This window comes from Puma concolor, chromosome D1 (genome assembly GCF_028749965.1).
Source record: "Puma concolor isolate L17-30 chromosome D1, mPumCon1.1.hap2, whole genome shotgun sequence".
Taxonomy (NCBI): Eukaryota; Metazoa; Chordata; class Mammalia; order Carnivora; family Felidae; genus Puma; species Puma concolor.
In genome coordinates, this window is record NC_141676.1 from 6,672,961 (window position 1) to 6,693,607 (window position 20,647).

The 20,647-nt window shown below is 44.7% G+C and overlaps 1 protein-coding gene across 2 annotated transcripts; it reads right to left on the minus strand.

The window, feature by feature from the left end:
• Positions 1 to 15,191: 15,191 nt before the first annotated feature.
• Positions 15,192 to 20,061, minus strand: LOC112851934 (general transcription factor II-I repeat domain-containing protein 2B-like). 2 transcript variants are annotated; one of them, XM_086676925.1, is made up of 4 exons: positions 19,517 to 20,061; positions 19,155 to 19,237; positions 18,904 to 19,048; positions 15,192 to 18,498 (listed from the first exon to the last, which is right to left on the minus strand). In XM_086676925.1, exons 2-4 carry the CDS (start codon positions 19,227 to 19,229, stop codon positions 16,697 to 16,699), a joined length of 2,022 nt encoding a protein of 673 aa, XP_086533051.1. In that variant the 5' UTR covers positions 19,230 to 19,237; positions 19,517 to 20,061; the 3' UTR covers positions 15,192 to 16,696. The 2 variants fall into 2 exon arrangements, with proteins under 2 accessions (XP_086533051.1, XP_086533050.1); XM_086676924.1 differs by lacking the exon at positions 19,517 to 20,061 and having other exon boundaries at positions 19,155 to 19,496.
• Between the last annotated feature and the right edge of the window lie 586 nt (positions 20,062 to 20,647).

Consider the following 20,647-nt stretch of genomic DNA (forward strand, 5'->3'; position numbering starts at 1 on the left):
GTGAGAGGGGGAGGGGCAGAGAAAGAAGGAGACACAGAATCCAAAAGCAGGCTCCAGGCTCTGAGCTGTCAGCACAGCCCTGTTCAGCAGGGCTTGAACCCATGAACTGTGAGGTCATGACCTGAGCTGAAGTCGGACGTTTAACTGACTGAGCCCTGCCCCTCTTGTTGTTTAAAATTTAAACAGTACAGTTAAAGGCCCTTGGACCATCACCTCTCATCCTATGCCTGTCCTAAAGTTGACTACTGTTATTCTGCTATACATATATATATATGCATCAGTGTGTGGAATATATATGCTCCGGTTTATATATGTCTATATACATGATATACATATGTTAAATAACGTGCATTATGTATATACACATACAATACACACATATATGTATACTTAATATATGTATATATATGTACATATTCTATTTAATATATGTGTATATATAGTATATACACATAAATAGAAATGTATTATTTTAGCAGTTATGAGATTTTTTTCATAAAAGGTATTATACTGAAGATACTGTTTTGCAGCTTGCTTTTTCTTTTCTTTTAAAGTTTATTTTTTGAGAGAGAGAGAGAGCACAAGCAGGGGAGGGGCAGAAAGAGGAAGAGAGAGAGAACCCAAAGCAGGCTCCACATCATCGGCGTGGACCCAATGTGGGCTTGAACTCACGAACCATGAGATCATGACCTGAACCCAAATCAAGAGTCACTTAACTGACGGAGCCACCCAGGCTCCCCTCCAATCTTATTTTTCCATGAAAAAAAGCAGGCTGCTGGGGCACCAAGATGGCTCAGTCGGTTGAGCTCCTAACTCTTGATTTGGGCTCAGGTCATGATTTCCCAGTTGGTGAGATTGAGCCCTGCATCAGAATCTGTGCTATGGGATTCTCTCTCTCCCTCTCTCTGCCCCTCCCATGCTCATGCACTCTCTCTCTCTCTCTCTCTCTCAAAAATAAATAGGGGTGCCTGGGTGGCTCAGTCGGTTGTGCATCTGACTTTGGTTTAGGTCATGATCTCGAGGTTTGTGAGTTTGAGCCCTGCGTCGGGCTCTGTGCTGACAACTTGGAGCCTGGGGCCTGCTTCAGATTCTGTGTCTCCCTCTTTCTCTGCCCCTCCCCTGCTTGTGCTCTGTCTCTCTCTGTTTCTCAAAAATGAATAAATGTAATAAAAATAAATAGATAGATAAACCTAAAAAAAAAAAAAGATTGGATGGGGCATGGTGCACCTGGGTGGATCAGTCGGTTGAGTCATGATCAACGTGGTCAGTGACCTGATCAATCATCAGGTCATGATCTCACGGTCCGTGAGTTCGAGCCCCGCGTTGGGCTCTGTGCTGACAGCTCAGAGCCTGGAGCCTGCTTCAGATTCTGTGTCTCCCTCTCTCTGTGCCCCTGCCTGCTCGCACTCTCCCTCTCTCCCACTCAATCTCTCAAAAATAAACATTAAAAATATAATATAAAAATAAAAATTTTAAAATGAATAAACATTAAAAAATAAAAATAGAAATGTGTGAGACTTTACATAGAAAGGTATTAAAAATTTTGTTATAAAAATTTGAAACAGGGATGCCTGATTATCTCAGTAGGTAGAGCATCTGACTCTTGGGTCTCTGCTCAGGTCATGATCTCTCAGTTTGTGAAACACAGCCCCCGCATCCGGCTCTGTGCTGATGGTGCGGAGCCTGCTTGGGATTCCCTCTCTCTGCCCCTCTCCCTTTTGTGCTCTCCCTCTCTCAAAATAAATAAATTAAAAAAAAATTAAAACAAAAGGTTGTAATATTTACAACCTTATCATATTTATACATTTTATAAACAATGAAATGTATAAAGCAAAAAGTGAAAACACACACACACACACACACACACACACACACACACACACACACACATAAAGCAGCAGCCCTGTGTTTCTCCAGGCTTCTCTACCTTTCTAAGCATATTTCTGGAACTTGCTTTAAGATGCCTCTGTGGGGAGAGTTGTCACATCTATAAATAGCTGCAGTGCCATGTGGGCCGTGCGAAACGGCTGCTGAGCCACCCGGTGCACTGGGAACTTGCGTCAGGGAGACAGTCATGAGCACAGGGGTGGGGCTTTAATTAGGACTGAAGGATGAGGTGGCAGATGAATTGGGAAGAACATTCCAGGCAGAGGACTTGATCTGGGGGTGGGATGACATTTCTTTTTTATTTATTTATTTTAGAGACAGAGAGAGACAGGGAGAGGGAGGGAGAGAAAGCGCCAGTGGGGGAGGGGCAGAGAGAGGGAGTGAGAACCCCAAGCAGGTTCCATGTGGTCAGCATAGAGCCCAACTCGGGGCTTGATCCCACTAATGGAGAGATCATGATTTGAGCAGAAATTAAGAGTCGGCTGCTTAACCGACTGAGCCACTCAGACGCCCCGGTGGGATGACATTTCTCCGTGCAGAATCCTGACCAGGGTGACACTGAGGCCCATGGAGAGGAGTGTAGGGCTGAGCCAGGCAGAGGTGGAGTATCCCGGCTCGAGCCTTGCGCAAAGCTAAGCTAGAAGCTGGGAGGCCACAGTCAGACCTGTGGCTTGAGTTCCAGTCCCAAGAGACAGGAAGGGTCCAGGCTGTGAACCTCCCGCGCCCTGCAGAGTGGGGTCCATGGAGGAGCATCTCTTTGCTGCAAAGAGGGGAAGTCTGGTCTTTCCAGAATGCTGGAGCTGGAAACACGCTTGATGCGGGAATGGGAAGTCCTCGTGCCGCAGCCCCGACTACATCAGGCACTGCCCAGAGGTGGAGCCCGGAACTGTAGGCGGCCTGTGTCCCAGTCCTAGGACTCCTTGGGAGTCCCTCTGAGGAGCACACAGTCCCTAAGGCGCTGGTGCCTCTGGTGCAGGCAAGCAGTGCGGGGAGGGGACACCTGCTCCTTGGGGCGAGGCGGGACCTTCACCCCCTCAGCCTTTCCCCAGCCAGGCTGGGAGCAGAGTGGGTGGCAGGGCAAACAGAGTGGGGCCTGGCTCAAGGCCCCTCAGAGGATGTGAAAGCAGCAGGTCTAGAATTCAGATTTCCTGCTCCTCAGAGTCAGGCCAGGTCTACGGCTGGTCTTTTATCGGCCCTCAAGAATCATGGCCAGATCCCTTTATTACTTGCCTAAAGTTGCCCAGCCAAGGCACGTCAGCATGAGTGTGCTAGGCCAAGGTCTAGGTCTAGCAGACCTCCTTCAGTTTCACCTGAAACTCCCACCCCACTGCAAAAGGACAGAAGTAAAAATAGGCATTTGTTGGATCATATAACTAAAAAACCCAGAGGCAGTCTCTGTTCTGGCTTGGCTGGACCCTGTTCTCCCTGGCCCTCCACCCTGAGGCCCTGCTACCCGCAGGCATGCCTTCCTTCCCAGACCGGCCTTCTCATACCACTTAGATAAAGTGATTTATATTGTAAAATAAACAGGGAATGCTTGTTAAACTAGTTTAACAAGTGCTTAAAAATGGATAGTTTACTGTGATGTACTCATGCTGTGGAATATACCAGAACTGCAAGAGACCACACGGTTTCACCGGGGATTCCAGGGAGCTATTTCCAGGTTGTCCGAACACTACACTCATCAGACCACCATGAAGCTGGAAGGGAAAGGGCAGGGTCAAGGTCAAAGCAAAACAGTCAGACCAGGCCAAAAGAAATGCAAATGTGACAGTCAAGGGATAAGAAGACTGGGAGAGAGACAGGCCCCAGGAAGTCTGGGTGTTGAAGTTCAGTGTGAGTTCAGGAAACAGGTGATCTATAGGGGCTGAAAGGAGGGAAGGGCAAGCAAGTTCTCTGCCCTGCTCAGCACTGATGCAAAGATGAGGACCGCAGTCTCACTGGACTCTGACTCGTTTCCCATGCTCCGTAACTGGAGGACTTGCAGTGCACAGACTCGGTGTGTGGCCAACAGGGGCCTTTTCTGCAGCTTGCTCTGTTTCGTGGGCCTCATTTTTGCATGGTGTCTCTGGTTCTTCTTCTTCTTCTTTTAATGTTTATTTTTGAACGGAGGGGAGGGGCAGAGAGAGGGAGACAGAGGTTCCGAAGCGGGCTCCGTGCTGACAGCAGAGAGCCTGATGTGGGGCTCAAACCCATGAACCACAAGATCACGACCCGAGCTGGAGTCAGAGACACTTAACCTACCGAGCCACCCGGGCGCCCCTGTGTTTCTGGTTCTAGTGCTCTTCCATTTTCCTGCTGAGCCCTGCTGAGTTCTTCCCGTGTTCCCCGATTCTTCTGGCAATTCTTATTAGGAGATAGTCATCTGTGGGCAGGAATGGCCAGGGGTTGGGCATTTTCAACTAGAGGGACTCTACATATTTCATGGCTTCCTGTGAGGTCCTGGAACACACATTCCTCTACCAGGTCTGCTTCCTGGTCACAGGAACCTCTGCAGCCCGTGGACACCTCTCTCCTGGACATTCTTGTATCTCTGTCTCAGGAGGTGTCAGGCCAAGCATTAGCTCACAAAGGGATGGGGAGCAAATGAGGCTGCAAGATGAGGCTGTGGAATTGTCAGGCATCCTCAAGCTTTTAATGAAGAGCCTCCATCCTGAAGATGCCCAGGAGCCCATCAAGAGTCGTCCCATTAGAACAAAGGACACTCAGCGCGCCTGGGTGGGTCAGTCGGTTAAGCACCAGACTCTTGATTTCGGCTCAGGTCATGATCTCACAGTTCAGGAGTTCCAGACCTGCGTCTAGCTCCACACTGACAGTGTGGGGCTTGCTTGGGATCCTCTCTCTCTCTCTCTCCCTCCCCCCTCTCCCACTCTCTCCCTTTTGCTCAAAAATAAATAAACTTAAAAAAACAAAAAAAACAAGACACTCCTATCACCCAGGAAATTCCAAGGGATTGCAGAGCTCTGTGTCAGAAACAGGTCCAAAACCAAACGTCAGAATAAAGGATGCTCCTAATGCTCTTATCACTTAGGAAGTTATAGGAGTTTAGGAGCCCTGTGTCAGGAACTGGGCAGAGACCAATATATTTGCTATTATTTCATAGGCTGCTACAATACCACAGAATACCACAGACTGCATGGCTTAAACAGCAGACATTTCTTTCTCAGTGTTGGAGACTGAAGTCTGAGATCTTGGCGCCGGGATGGTCGGTTTTGGTGAGAGCCCTCTTCTGGGTCGCGGCTTGCCAACTTCTCACTGTGTCCTCACATGGTGGAAAGAGAGCAAGGGAGCCTTTCGTAGTTCCTTTTATAATGGAGCTAATCTGGGGGTGCCTGGGTGGCGCAGTCGGTTAAGCGTCCGACTTCAGCCAGGTCACGATCTCGCGGTCCGTGAGTTCGAGCCCCGCGTCAGGCGCTGGGCTGATGGCTCAGAGCCTGGAGCCTGTTTCCGATTCTGTGTCTCCCTCTCTCTCTGCCCCTCCCCCGTTCATGCTCTGTCTCTCTCTGTCCCAAAAATAAATAAACGTTGAAAAAAAAAAAAATAATGGAGGTAATCTGCCTCATGAGGGCTCCACTCTTATGAGCTAATTCTCTCCTAAATATCCCACTGGGGGCTAGGATTTCAACATAGGACTTGGAGAGGACACAAACATTCAGTTCATTACAAGTATATTGTGAAAACCAAGAGATTTGCCTTGGTGCAATCCAGAGACCTGATTCAGATTTTAATGGTTTTATACACACTCATTTGTATGTGCGTTGTGTAACACTGTGTAATTGATGTCATGTGTACATTTATGTAACCACCATCACCATCAAAATACAGAACTGTTCCATCATTACAGAGATCCTATCAGATGCACCCTTGTCCCTAACCCCTGGCAACTACTAAATCTGTTATCTATCTCTATAATTTTGTCATTTCATGAGTGATATATAAATGGAGTCATCAAGTATGTAACTTTTTGAGATTAGCTTTTTTTTTTTTTCATCAGCATAATTGCTTTGAGATCCATTCAAGATGTTTTGTTCCTTTTTATTGCTGAGTAATATTCCAGGGTGTGGACACACCATTCATGCATCGAAAGACACTGAAATTATTTCCAAATATTGGCTATTACAAATAAGCTGCTATGAACATTCACGCACATATTCTGAGTAGACCTATGTTTTCACTTCTCTGGAATAAGTGCCCAGGAGTGTGATTGCTGGGTTGTATGATAAGCGTATGTTTAGGTCAACAGAAACTGCCAGGTAGTTTTCCAGAGTAACTATACCATTTATATTTTCACCAACAATGCACAAGAAATGCAGTTTCTTTCTATCCTCCTCAGCATTTGGTATTGTCATCATTTTTACTTCAGCTGTTTGAACAGGTATGCAGTTACCACTGATCATGTAACTGATTTTCTACCTTGGTCTCAGGGGGCTGGTTTCTCTACCCCTCTATAGAGAGACTATACTATACATCTATTTGTCCCTATTCATTAGGGCATAATGACCCCTTGACAAGTGTTATAACTGGTCACTATCCCTGTATGAGACACTCACGTTAATGGGACAAGGGAAGACGCACAGAAGTAGACCCTTCCTGGAGAGCAGCAAGTCACAGGGTGAAGGTCAGCAGTTTTCTAGTTCTTCCCCATCCTCCAGAGGTCACTATCCTGTGTCTTTGTGCAGTTCCTCTGAAAGGTTTGTACTGTTCTTCACCCTTTGCCTTCTAGGCTGACTTTGCCACCCGGTGGTATAAATTTAGGGGTTCTCTTCTGGCTTTCAAGGATTTCTTTTTTTTTTTTTAATTGAAGTTTAGTTGACATACAATATTATATTAGTTTCAGGTGTACAACATAGTGACTTGGCAATTTTATACAATTCTCAGTGCTCACTGTGATGTGTAGTCACTATCTCTCACCATTAATGTTATTATAATGTTATTGAGTATATTCCTCATGCTGTATTTTTTCATCTCTGTGACATTTTTTTTTTTTTTTTTTTGAATGAGAGAGAGAGAGAGAGGAGAATGCGGAGTCTGGAGCAGGGCTCGAGCTCACCTGATGCGGAGCTAGAACTCACCAACTGTGAGATTGTGACCTGAGCCAAAGTCGGATGCCTAGCCAACTGAGCCACCCAGGCGCCCCTGGCTTTCAGGATTTCAAGAGGCATGTGTGGTATGCGGACGTGTTAGGATCATCTTATATTGAGCTGTAGAGTGTCGTCCATGGATATCTAGCTGATTGTACAAGACTGACTTGAAATGAGAGGCAGGTATCTATGAAAGATGGTCAAGGGTATCTCACAGGGCCCAGTGCTGGGTGGGAATCAGTTCTTTTCTCTAGAAAAAGAACTGGGTCTTCTTAGACACGGGCTCTGTCTAGAGTCAGGTATTGGTATAGAGTTCACTGTTGGCCTGGGTGCCCCCAACTCAGGGTGAATGAAAAGCCACTCGGAAGTGTTTGAGGGGGACAGCAACACATTCTCCAGGGCTTGAAGGAATAGCTAGATGGAATATGAGCTGAGACCATCACCTCTAATAACAGAGATCACAGCAGGAGACCACCTGTGACTCTGAAGGACAAGGTAATTCTATTTAAGGTTGTGGGATCAGTGATCCCATAATTCCAAGAAGGGTGTGGATGCTGAGCCCCTTCTCAGATTCTAGAAACATGCAGGCTCTAATTCTGTCTATTGTCAGAAGCCTGCAGCAACATTTAAACTGATAAACTCAAGACACAGGCATAGTGACTTCATAAAGAGTTTTGAGAATTTGTTATACACTCTGGATACAAGTCCTTTATTAGATATTTGATTTGTAAGTATTTTCTCCTAGTCTGTGGCTTGTCTTTTTCTTCTCTTAACAATGTTTTACAAACAGTAGAAGTGTTGATTTTGATGAAGTCCAAATGGTCATTTTTTTCTTTCATGGATTGTGTTTTTGTTGTCATTTAAAAATTTTTTTTAATTTTTTAAAATGTTTATTTTTGAGAGAGAGAGAGAGAGAAAGAGAGACAGAGACAAAGTGTGAGTAGGGGAAGGGTAGAGAGAGAGGGAGACACAGAATCTGAAGCAGGCTCCAGGCTCCGAGCTGTCAGCACAGAGCCCGACGCGGGGCTCGAATTCACGAACCGCGAGATCATGACCTGAGCTGAAGTTGGACACTTAACCAAGTGAGCCACCCAGTCACCCGTTTTTGTTGTCATTTCTAAGAGATCTTTGCCTAATCCAAGACCACAGAGATTTTTCTCTTGAATTTTCTTCTAGTAGTTTTATAGCTTTAAGTTGTACACTTAGGTCTATGATCCATTTTGAGTTAATTTTGGTATAAGATGAGATGTTTGGACTGAAGTTCGTATTTTTGCATATGGATGTCTACTTGTTCCAGCATTACTTGTTGAAAAAACTATTGCTTCTCCACTGAATTGCCTTTGCACTTTTGTCAAATATCAATTAACTATATATGTGTGGGTATATTTTCTAGACTCCCTATTCTGTTTCATTGATGTATCTGTCCCTGTTTACACTAACACCACACGGCCTGGGTTGATCTAATCTTCTAAGTCTTGGTTGTGTAAGTCAGATAGTTCAAGTCTTCTAGCTTTATGATTTCCCAAAGTTGTTTTTGACTCTTCTAGGTCCTTTGCATTTTCACATGAATTTTTGAATTAGCTTGTCAATCTTTATTTAAAAGCCTGGGATTTGGGCTGGTATTGCACTGAATCTACAGTTCACTTGGGAAAGACTGACATCTTCACAATATTGAGTTCGTCATACCTCATCTCAATATTGAGACAGTATATCTTCATTTTTTAAATCCCTTAATTTCTCTCAATAATGTTTTATTATTTTCAGAGTAAAGGTCTTGCCATTTTTCAAATTCATCCCTAGCTATTTCACTATTTATTTATTTATTTATTTACTTACTTACTTATTTTTATTTTTTTATTTATTTAATTTTTTATTATTATTTTTTTTAGCAAAGTTGATTGCCTTTAGATGGTTTGTGCTCCGAAGCAGCCTTCTCAAACTTTTATGTGCATAGAGATCACCTAGGGACCTTGTTAAAATGCAAATCTGTTTCACTAGGTCTGTCCTGAGATTCTGCTATTTCTTTTCTTTTTTTTTTTTTCTTTTCTTTTTGGGACAGAGAGAGACAGAGCATGAACGGGGGAGGGGCAGAGAGAGAGGGAGACACAGAATCGGAAACAGGCTCCAGGCTCCGAGCCATCAGCCCAGAGCCCGACGCGGGGCTCGAACTCACGGACCGCGAGATCGTGACCTGGCTGAAGTCGGACGCTTAACCGACTGCGCCACCCAGGTGCCCCTACTTACTTATTTATTAAAGTGTATTTAAAAAGTTTTTTAAATATTTATTTTTGAGAGAGGGAGAGACAGAGTGTGAGTGGGGGAGAGGCAGACAAAGAGGGAAGGAGAGAGAGTCCAAAGCAGACTTCAGGCTCCGAGCTGTCAGCACAGAGCCCAACTTGGGGCTTGAACTCACAAACTGCGAGATCATGACCTGAGTTGAAGTCAGACACTTAACCAACTGAGCCACCGAGGCACCCCTTTAAAAGTGTATTTTTAAGTACTCTCTACACCCAATGTGGGGCTCAAACTCATGACCCCGAGATCAAGAGTCACGTGCTCTAACAACTGAGCCAGCCAGGCACCCTGGAAATTAAAGATTTTAAAAGACAATACCATTTGCAATAGCACTTAAAAAATGAAATAGTTGAGGTGCCTGGCTGGCTTAGTTGGGAGAGCATGTGACTCTTGATCTTGGGGTTGTGAGTTCAAGCCCTGTGCTGGATGTAGAGATTACTTAAATTTAAAAAATAAATAAATAAAAATAAATACAATAAAATTTCCAATGGTTCATTGACAGTATATAGAAATACTATGATTTCTGTGTATGGATTTTATATCCTGCAACCTCTACTTAGTTAGAAGATGCCCTTGTCTTTTTTTAAATATAGACACTTAGTGTATAAATGTCCCTCTAAGTACTTATTACCTGCATCCCATAAATTTCCATATGTTGTGTTTTTTTATTCTCATTTGGTTCAGGATACTTTCTAATTTCCCTTTTGATTCCTTCTCTGATCTATGGGGTATTTTAAAGTATGTTATTTAGGGGCATCTGGCTGGCTCAGCTGGTATAGCATGAGACTCTTGATCTCGGGATTGTGAGTTCAGCCCCACATTGGGCTTAAAGCCTACTTTAAAAAAATAATAAAGTATGTTATTTAGTTCCCAAATATTTGGGGGTTTTCCAGAGATCTTTGTGTTATGGATTTCTAATTTAATTCCATTGTTGTCAAAGAATATACTTTCTATGTTTTGAATCCTTTCACATTTATTGAGACTTGTTTTATGGCCTAAAAATGGTCTATCTTGGTAAATTTTCTGTCCTAGAAAAAGTTTATTCTGCTGTTGTTGGGTGGAGTGTTCTATAAATGTCAGTTAGGTCCAAAAAATATCAATTGAGTCAAGTGGGTTGATAGTAATGTTCACATCTTCTGTATCTTGACTGATTTTCAGTTTACTTGTTTTATCAATTATTGTTCTATTCGATATTGAAATTTATGATTACTTGACTATGCCTATTTCTCCTTGCAGGTCTGCCAGTTTTTGTTTCGTGTATATTTGAAGCTCTATTATTAGATGTATAAGCATTTAGGAAGGTTCTGTCCTCTTTATGAATTGACCCCTTTATCATTATGAAATGACCCACTTTATCCCTAGTAATATTCTTTGTTTTGAAACCTAACTTGTCTGGTATTAAAAAAAATTTTTTTTAATATTTATTTTTTCATTAAAATTTTTTTTAATGTTTATTTTTGACAGAGAGAGAGAGAATGAGTGGGAGAGGGGCAGAGAGAGAGGGAGACACAGAATCTGAAACAGGCTCCAGGCTCTGAGCTGTCAGCACAGAGCCCAACGCGGGGCTCGAACTCACAGACAGTGAAATCATGACCTGAGCTGAAGTCAGATGCTCAACTGACTGAGCCACCCAGGCACCCCGATTTTTAATATTTATTTTTGAGAGAGAAAGAGAGAGGGGTGGAGGGAGAATGGGAGAGGGTCAGAGAGAAAGGGAGACAGAGTCTGAAGCAGGCTCCAGGCTCTGAGCTGTCATCACAGAGCCTGATGTGGGGCTTGAACTCACAAATGACAAGATCATGACCTGAGCTGAAGCTGGATGCTTAACCGACTGAGCCACCCAGGCACGCCTAACTTGTCTGGTATTATTAGAGCCACTGCAGCATCTTTTGTTGTTGTTGTTATTGTTAGTGTATCTTTTCCCATTCCTGTACTTTTAACCTATTTGTTTCTTAAAAGTATGGTTCTTATAGGCAGTATATGGTCGGGTATTGATTTTTTCATCCATCACATTTAATTGGAGTGTTAGGACCATTTCATTTAATGTTGATAGTATTTTGCTGCTTGTTTTCTATTTGTCCCCTCTATTGTTTCCCTTATCCTCTTTATTGTATTCTTCTAGATTGTTCTTATGATTCTGTTTTGTCTCCTTTTTTGGCTTATTAGCTATAACTCTTTGTCATGTAATTTTGTGGTTGTCTTAGGGTTTACAGTATACATCTTAAACTTATCACAGACATTATATCACAGAATGTATAAGAACTTTACAATACTATGCTTCTATTTTGCCCCACTCTGCCTTTGTGCTATTATTTTCATATATTTTATTTATACATTTGTTATAAACCCCACAATACATTATTTTGCCTTAAACAGCCAATTATCTTGTAAAGAGATTTAAACAATAAGAAAAAAAGCTTTTTAGGGGCACCTAGGCGGCTTAGTCAGTTAAGCGTCCACCTCCTGATTTCAGTTCAGGTCCTGATCCCACGATTTGGGAGATTGGGCCCCACACTGGGCTCTGTGCTGACAGCACAGAACCTGCTTGGAATTCTCTCTCTCTCCCTCTCCCTCTCAAAATAAATCAACCTTTTTAAAAATGTTTATTTCTTTTTGAGAGAAAGAGAGTATGAGCAGAGAAGGGGCAGAGAGAGGGAGACAGAGGATCTGAAGCAGGCTCTGCACCATCAACACAGAGCCCAACGCGGGGCTCGGATTCATGAACCATGAGATCATGACCTGAGCTGAGGTTGGACGCTTAACCAACTGAGGCACCCAGGCGCCCCTAGATCTTATTTTCAAAGGGTACCCTCAAGATCCCGCCCCACCACTCCAGAAAACACTCAGGCATCCACAGGGAAGAGAGACGTTTGCTTTCAAAACTATACAAAGTTGAAAAGGTTGAAAATACACAATTCGAAAGGTAATTCAAAAGCAGGTTTGAAAACACAGAGTCAGAATAAACAAGGGAAAATGAAACTGAAGGGAGAACTGGATATACATTTGAAAGGAAAGGAAGTCACTGTATTGTTCAGAAGGACAAGGAGAACTATGACATAAATCTTTAAAGCATTCACGATTTAAGGGAATAAAATACCTAGGAGCCTTTCTGTTAGTGTGGTACCTTTTAGACTGAATTGTGCCCCCGTCCCTGATCCCCAAGTTTATGTGTTGAAGTCTTAATCCTCAGTACCTAAGAATGCCACTGTATTTGGAGGTAAGTTCTTTAAAGGGGTGACTAAGTTAAAATGAAGCCATTAGGATGAGGCCCTAGTCTAACATGGCTTACGAGAAGTGGAAGGGTTGCCAGGAACGGCCATGTAAAGACGCATCAAGAGGGCAGCATCTGCAAGCCAAGGAGAGAGGCCTCAGAATATACACCGGCCAATACCTTTTCTTGAACTGCCAGTCTCTAGAACTGTGAGAAAATAAACTTCTGTTATTTAAGCCACTCAGTCTGTGGTGTTTTGTGATGGCGGCTGGAGCAAGCTGATACAAGGATATAAAGTTCTATTAATTTTATCGTTTGTTGCTGGATCCAGCTGGGCCTGAAGATGGAGGTTACCTCTGGTCTTCTGAGCAGACTTAGTGTGGCCATTTCCTGGCAATGGGAAGCTAGTTAATTTCTCTGTACTTTGTGTTTTTCATCTCTAACACTGAACCTAATAATACCTGTACAGCAGCCAGCATCGGGCACATAGAAGGTGATCAATAAACACCAGGTTATTTCCACTTTCTCACAGACTATATTTTGTCCAGTATTTTATAATAACCCCTGTATTTATACTGCATTTTAAAAAAGTATATTTATTTATTTTGAGAGAGGACGAGAGTGAGAGCGAGCGCAAATGGGGGAGACAGACAGGGACAGGGAGACAGAGAATCCCAAGCAGGATCTGCACTGTCAGCATGGAGCCTGATGTGGGGCTTGATCTCATGAACCGTGAGATCATGACCTGAGCTGAAATCGAGAGTCTGACATTTAACCAACTGAGCCCCCCAGGCGCTCCTATACTGCATCTTAACTGTATTTATACAATGTATTTCTCATATTTTTTTCTAATAGGCAAGGCAGAGATTAGTATTCACAATTTACAAACTAAAAGACTAAGGACAAGTCCAGAGAGTTGCAGGAGGTTACACAGTGAGGCTGTGATAAAGTCAGGAGACAGGCCAGATAGTCCTATGGGTGTTTGTGGCTTCTCTGCATTTGACTTCATTGCCAACTGGTGAAATGTACCAGTTGTCTGTCCTACACTTAATGGTCACTACAATTGTGCCTTTTTGAACTGTTTGCTTTTTTTTTTTTTAATTTTTTGGGGGGGTTGTGGAGAGACGGAGCATGAGCAAGGGAGGGGCAGAGAGAGAGGGAGACACAGATCCAAAGCAGGCTCCAGGCTCTGTGCTATCAGCACAGAGTGTGACACGGGGCTCGAATCCACAGACCGTGAGATCATGACCTGAACCAAAGTCGGACGCTTAACCAACTGGGCCACCCAGGCGCTCCATGAACTCTGTTTTTTTAATAATTTTTCTGTTTCCCTCTTTTGGGTGAGGCAGTTCAACTGCCCACCTACAGCAGGCCTGCTATCCCATGGTAATCTCTTGTTTTAGTGGCTCTGATCCTAGAAATCAGACCCTACTTGATACCAATGTATATAAAACAGAAATCAGTAAGCTCTGAGGCCTCCAGGAGCTATGTTCTTAAATCTTATGCTATTGATTGTAACTGCTCAGAGGCCTTCAGGGCTCCCTTCTGGGGTGTGGGAGGCTAGCTGCTGGTTCCGTAGGACCCTGCCCGCCTGCCCGATCCCAGCGACACAATCTCACCAACAGCTGTGGTACAGTCAGTGCCTATTGAATAAACAGTCTAGTGGTTTTGCAACTGTCATATTTGACGTTGCCACCAAAGGGCTCTCCCCAAGGTCGCCAGGGATTCCAGTCTCTAAACCCAGTGGACAATTTCCAGTGTGGACAATTTTCAAAAACCAAGGATAGTTCCAAGCTTTCTAGCCGGAGCTGCACGAATGACAGAATTGCTACCAACTGCTGTAGGTGTAGATTTGGAGGAAAGACCAGCAGCTCTGTTTTGGACTTAGGAGAGAGAGGTCTGGCTGGAGGTGAAAATTTGGGAGTTAAGAGCATATTAATACTCATTTAAAGCCAGGAGACCCAGGGAATGTGCACCAACAGAAGAAATATAATTGGAGAACCCCTGAGGAGCTTCAATGTTTAGAATTTGGGAGGTGAACAAGAACCATAAAGGAGGCTGAGAGTCACCAGTGTGGTGAGAGGAAAGCAAAGGAAACGTCAGAGGAGGGAGACATGGGCTGTGTCAGATTCTGTCGTTAACTACCTTGAGACCGCTGTGCCGGAAAGGTCATCTATAGCCCCAAGAGCCCCCAGGCTACACGGGGGGGGGGGTCTCTGGCTGCCTTGTGAATGAGCCATCATGAACACGTGGCCCAGGTGAGCCTTCAGGTTGACTATAGCCACCACAGACATCTGACTGCAACCACACGGGCCTCTCCGTAGGCCTTTTCACAACACGGTAGCTGACTTTCCTGGAGAAGTCATGAGAGATAGGGATCCTCTAGCCTCAGGAAAGCCTTCAGATGACTGCAGGTACAGCTGACAACTTGACTACAACGTTTTAAGAGACACTGAGCTGATGGGGTGTCTGGGTGGCTCAGCTGGTTAAGTGTCCAACTCTTGATTTCGGCTCAGGTCATGATTATCTCATGGTTCATGGGTTCCAGCCCCACATCAGGCTCTGTGCTGTCAGCATGGAGCCTGCTTGGGATTCTCTCTTTGTCCCTCTCCTGCTTATGCTCTCTGTCTCTCTAAATAAATAAATAAACATTAAAAAAAGAGAGAGAGAAACCACCCAGGTAAGCTACTCCCAGATTCCTGACCTACAGAAACCAGTGAGATAATGAATATTTATTGTTTTAAGCCACTACACTTTGAAGTAACTTGAATGTGGTTAACAGATAACTGATACGTGTGGCAACAGCCTCATTTCATGGGTGAAGAAGGTAAAGCTCGGGGGACAAGGTGACCAGCTCAAGATCATGGAATGAACGAATGACAGAACCAGCTTGCACCCAGAGTAGGATCTTGCACATGGTATGTTCTTGACGAATATTTGTTGAATTGGCCCAATCATTTTCTTCTGCTGTCAGGTTAGGTTATAGTTGAAGTACAACAGTGATGAGTTACAACCAATTATTATAAACATAAAAACAGTCTGCATGATTGATTAAATGCTATGGGGCCTAGAGACATCTCCTCTCCATCTAGTGACATGCTGACTCAGGGAAAGGCGAAGGCTTGAGTACATGCACATTTGTCTTCCTTGTTGCCAGAATCCAAACATGCTTGTTTTTGGGGTATCCCAAGAGAACTAATAGGGCCTGTGTCAGTCAGGGTCCAATCGGAAGAAGCCACACAATAATTTAAACCGTGATTTAACATAAAAGTTATGAATTGTCTTGTAAGAATTCTAAAGAAATACCAGGGATAAGGACCAGGCGCTAACTATCTCAGGGGCTGAGTAGATGCCCAGGGAAGAGGCTCCCAACTGGAGGGCTGAAATCCAGCCCATGTTGGATACATCCAGATATACAGAATAGATACAGAAGAAACACAGAGAAATTGTTGCAGTGCCACACTGGCAGAATTTGCTGGAAATCTCCCCTTTAGGGTACTGGGGAAGGCTGTTCATGGTGAAGTGTCTCAGCAGAAAGATTACATCATACAACTGCCTGTAGGGATAAGCCAGGGGATGCTGCTGACTGCGGGGGCGGGGGGGGGGGGGGCCTGCAGGACACTGGTGCTGGAGACATCAGCTGCACTGCAGGAGTCGGCCAACTGAGCAAACCAGGAAGGAAGACTCCTTACTTTTGAAACGTGTCTCCAGTGCCCTCCACTGACAAAGCTTAACATCAGGCCTGCTGTCAGAGGAAAGATATTTAAAGGGCCCAGATCCATTTTTAGAGAGCAGACAACAAAGAATGAATTTGGAGCGGAGAAGCAAGTAATTGATAAATAGCACAACCTGGCTCAAAGATGCGTAAGAAGTCTACAGCTCAGGCATTTTGCTCGAGGCAGCAAGTGACGGTTTTTCCCTGGCTTGAGACAAGGAGAAAAACAAACACGAAGTATGGCAACCAGCTCCATCAGGCCGAAGTCTCAAACTAAAGTTGGGTAGCCAAGTAAGTTAGACAAGCAAGCGTAACAGGCCCCAGTATATGAAAAATCAAACGCCAAGGGAAAAACAAACAACCTGAACTTTTTTTTTTGCAATCGAACCACACTGCAAGTGGGTAACATATAAAGTTTATAATACTGGGTGTTTCAAAGACAAAATTTAAAAATACATGTTGAAAAATAGAAATCTTTTAATTATTAAAATTTTTGTTCATAATCTGTTATTCTTTTGATTTGGAACCAGAAACCTGACACCTTTTTTTCTGCACCAAGATGTCAATGTCTGGTCTCATATTTCGAGTCGCAATGTGGAGAACTGAGTGTAATCCTGTATCCTTTAATTGGGAGCGAAACTTAGTTTTACTCAATTTCATAACAGAAAACAGCTGTTCACAGACATAGGTGCTTCCGAACATGGACAGAATTTTTGCACAATGTTTTCTGTATTTGGGGTAACTCTTGCTGAGGTATTTGTAGAATTCTGGTATTCCAATGTCATCATATTTTGTTTTTAATACCGTATTACACTGCAGTTCAATAACTTCCATTTGTAATTCTTCATTAACACTATCGATGTTAATTGAGAAAGGTGAGCTAAACAGTATGAGTTCATTTTCATAATGTTTGAAATCAAAGAACCTTTTTTGGAATTCCATCTTTAACTCCGCAATTTTGGGGATGTAGATTAAGCCATCACGTTCGTTTCTGGAAACCGATTTCAGTGTAGGAAAGTGAGCCAGATTATTTGCAGCCAAATGAGCTTCCCAGAGACTCAATTTTGCGAGGAAAGAGCAAACTGAATCATACATTTGTGTCACTACTTGTGAACGTCTCTGAAGGGAGATATTCAAAGTGTTCAGATGGTTTGTGATGTCAACTAAAAAGGCCAGGTCTCTGATCCACTCTTCGCTGGTGAGCTGGGGAAGGGGTTTGCCCTTGGAAGACATGAACACATCTATCTCTTTTATCAATTCAAAAAATCTCTTCAGCACCATGCCACGACTAAGCCACCTTACCTTTGTATAGTAAAGGAGATTACCGTATTGGGCATTCAGTTCCTCAAGCAAAGCCCTGAACTGCCTGTGGTTGGAGCCCCGGGTGCGTATCCAGTCCACTGTGTTAATCACTACGTCCATGACATGTTCTAGCTTTAACTTTTTAGTACAAAACAATTCCTGGTGAATAATGCAGTGGATAGATTTAAGCTCTGCATCCTTGAAAAACATTTTGACCTTGGACTTAAGTTTTGCCACAAGTCCAGTGTTATCACAGACCATCGCAGGAGCACCATCTGTGGTTACACTTACTAGTTTTGACCAGTCAACATTAAACTTTTCAAGACTTTTCTCAACATACAAAAACAGGTCATTCTCAGATGTTGGGTCTGTCATGGGCACCATGTCCAAAAGTTCTTCAGTGATGTCAAAATTCTCATCAACACCCCGGATAAATATAATCAACTGCCTCGTATTATTTATGTATGTGCTCTCATCAACTGCAATAGAAAATGTCACAAACGATTTCACTTTTTCTCGCAACTTGTCCTGTAGGTTCTCAGCCATATCTTTTACTCGCTGAGCAACAGTGTTTCCAGTTAGACTTATGTTGGCAAATGCCGGTTTCTGCTCTGGACACAGGATTTCCGCAGCACTCAAGAGACAGTCTTTTATAAACTCACCATCTGTAAAAGGTTTCGATGCCCGGGCAATTTTCTCACTTATGACATAACTGCATTTCACAGCAGCATCACTTAGTTTATTTGTATTTGATGACAGATGCTGAAGAAACTTTAGTCCTTTCTTTAGTTCGTTAAGTTTTTCATCACGCATCTCTTCCGTATACCGGTCAAAGTGCTCGCTATGGTTTGCCTCGTAATGGCGTCTTAAGTTGTATTCTTTTGACACAGACAAAGTCTGGTTACATATTAAACACACGGGGCTGTTCTTAACTTCCACAAAGAAATATGCTCGTTCCCACTTTTCTTGAAACATGCGATGCTCTCGATCCATCTTTCGTTTTCCCACTTTTGACAGAGAAACAGGGACAAAAACAGAGTTCACTTTCCTTTACTGTAAGAGAAACACCACCACAAGCCTGAAGATAAAATGGTGCCTGACATTGGTTCTGAGGAGTGGAGGAGGGAGGAATGGAACCTGTAGCAAACTGTAAAGCCTTCCAAAGGGCACAGCCACGACTCAGCCGGGGCAGATTGTGAGTATGTGGGAACCCAGGCCCCACTGCCACCAGATCTACCCAATTGCTGAAGCAAAGCCAGATATTGTTATTTTAACACAAAATCAGCCGACTTTTAGACACGGTAAATTAAGGCAAAATATGCTAGACACTGCGAAAGGCAAACAAGGTGAGTAAGTGTAAGGATCGTAAAGAACCCCATGGTACCAGTTTGGCCTCCTGCAGCCCGACTCACCTCCTAGCATTCGGCCAACCACTTCCAGGGTTGCCAGGGCTTCTACCCCACACTGACCCAGGGTGGCTTCATCCTGCAGGGGAGAACCTGCCAGAAGCACGACTTTGTCTTCAGTGGTGAGGCCCTCCAGGAAGGCCACATGAGCCTAGGGAAGAAAGGGAGGGTCAAGAGTGTTCTCTGGGGGAAGTCACAGGAAGCCAGGCACAGGGCACATGGGTTAGGGAAGCTCAGGGATACACTATCACCTTTACCTTGATCTGGGCAACTGTCTCCAGGCCGGTCACTTCAAGAGTGTGCAGCTCCCGGGCACGGACAAACAGCTGCATGTCAGTGACTTGGCGACAGAGAAGAGTGAGGTCAGCAGCTGGGAGACTCAGGAAGAGGGGTTGTGGGGGTCCAGGACAGTTCGTGGGGCAGAAGAACACTAGTGGGCGGAACAGCATCCTTGGGGAATCGCGGGGCAGAGCTAACCAGAGCCCGCAGTGGGGGCACGCACAGGGGCGAAAGGTTAGACCTCCCCCGACCCCGAGCCCAGGTCCCGCTTCCCCGTTCCCCTAAGCCTTGCTGCCTTCGGTCCCTCAAGTATCACGTTTCCGTTCCACCCGGATCTTACCTGGGACCGAGCCTCGCGCCGCCGTAACCGTGGAAACGGAATCCGGAGGCTACAGAGCGAAGGCGCGAAGACACCCGCCACTAGGGGCGCATTGCGTCACTGCCCCGCGCCTCCTCAGGCCTCGCCCCCGCGCCCTTCGCCACGCCCCCACCCCGCGGTCCGCGCACGCGCGGGCGCCCTCCAGGGCGGGCAAAGGCTCTCGGAGGCGGCGCCAAGATGGCGGCCCCCGTGCTCAGGCTCTTTTGGCAGAGCTGGAAAGCGGGCTCTCTGCCCCTTGTGGGATGCGGCAGGTGATGGGAGCCGCTTAGCCTAACACTCACACGGAAGTCCAGCCATTTCTCGGGACCTCGGAGCAACGAGTAGCCCGCTAGAACCTCGGTTTTCTCCTTCGAGATGGACATCTGTTTTAAGCACAGATAGGGTGAGGGTGCAGAGAAAGAGAGGAGGTAGCAAAGATTGCGCAGGACAGGGGCGCCTGGCTGGCTGAGTCAGAGGAGCGAGTGACTCTTGATCTTGAGGTTGTCAACTCGAGCCCCATGTTGGGTGTAGAGATTACTTAAAAATAAAATCTTCGAAAAAACGCGTAGAGGGACAGAACGACCACGGGGCTTCAGGTGTGGCCATGGTCCCTGATGGCCTCAACTACAAGGAGCAGCATGTTTAGTTCGGCTCCCTCTTTTCATGTAGACTGGGGGCAGGAGGCAGACTGAGTGGGACGCCCAGGAACTGTGGGTCCCAGAGGGCCTTCGGCCCACCCCCACCTTGGCAGCCCCTTTCCGTTGTAACCCTCAGGCCTAATCCAGCACTGGGGTATTGTGTTGGAAAGAAATACTCCACGAGGATCCTTATGGCAGAATAGTTGTCATAGATTGTAGGGGGAAAAAAAAACCAAAAACCTAGGCCTGAATCCCAACTCACAGTTTACCCTGAGGGTCTAACTCTTCTGTGAAGCTGGGCAACAATAATTACTCTCCAGAAGGGTTGCAGGAAATAGGTACAACTCTCACTTAGCATGGTGTTGGGTATGCCTGCATAAAACTAAAACCAGGAAAAACGTGTATCAGAAAGACTTTTAAATGTTGAAAGCCTTTTATCTTGGCCTGGTATAATGGTTTAGACTTTGGAGCCAGA

What these genes read in the sequence shown, in the direction of transcription:
- LOC112851934 (XM_086676924.1), bottom strand. Translation starts at nt 19,346, where the DNA reads ATGCTGTTCCGCCCACTAGTGTTCTTCTGCCCCACGAACTGTCCTGGA. An exon ending in AGACAGTTGCCCAGATCAAG is followed by an intron (nt 19,049 to 19,154) that starts GTAAAGGTGATA and finishes TTTCTTCCCTAG; the next exon opens with GCTCATGTGGCCTTCCTGGA. An exon ending in GGTTGGCCGAATGCTAGGAG is followed by an intron (nt 18,499 to 18,903) that starts GTGAGTCGGGCT and finishes CTCTGTCAAAAG; the next exon opens with TGGGAAAACGAAAGATGGAT.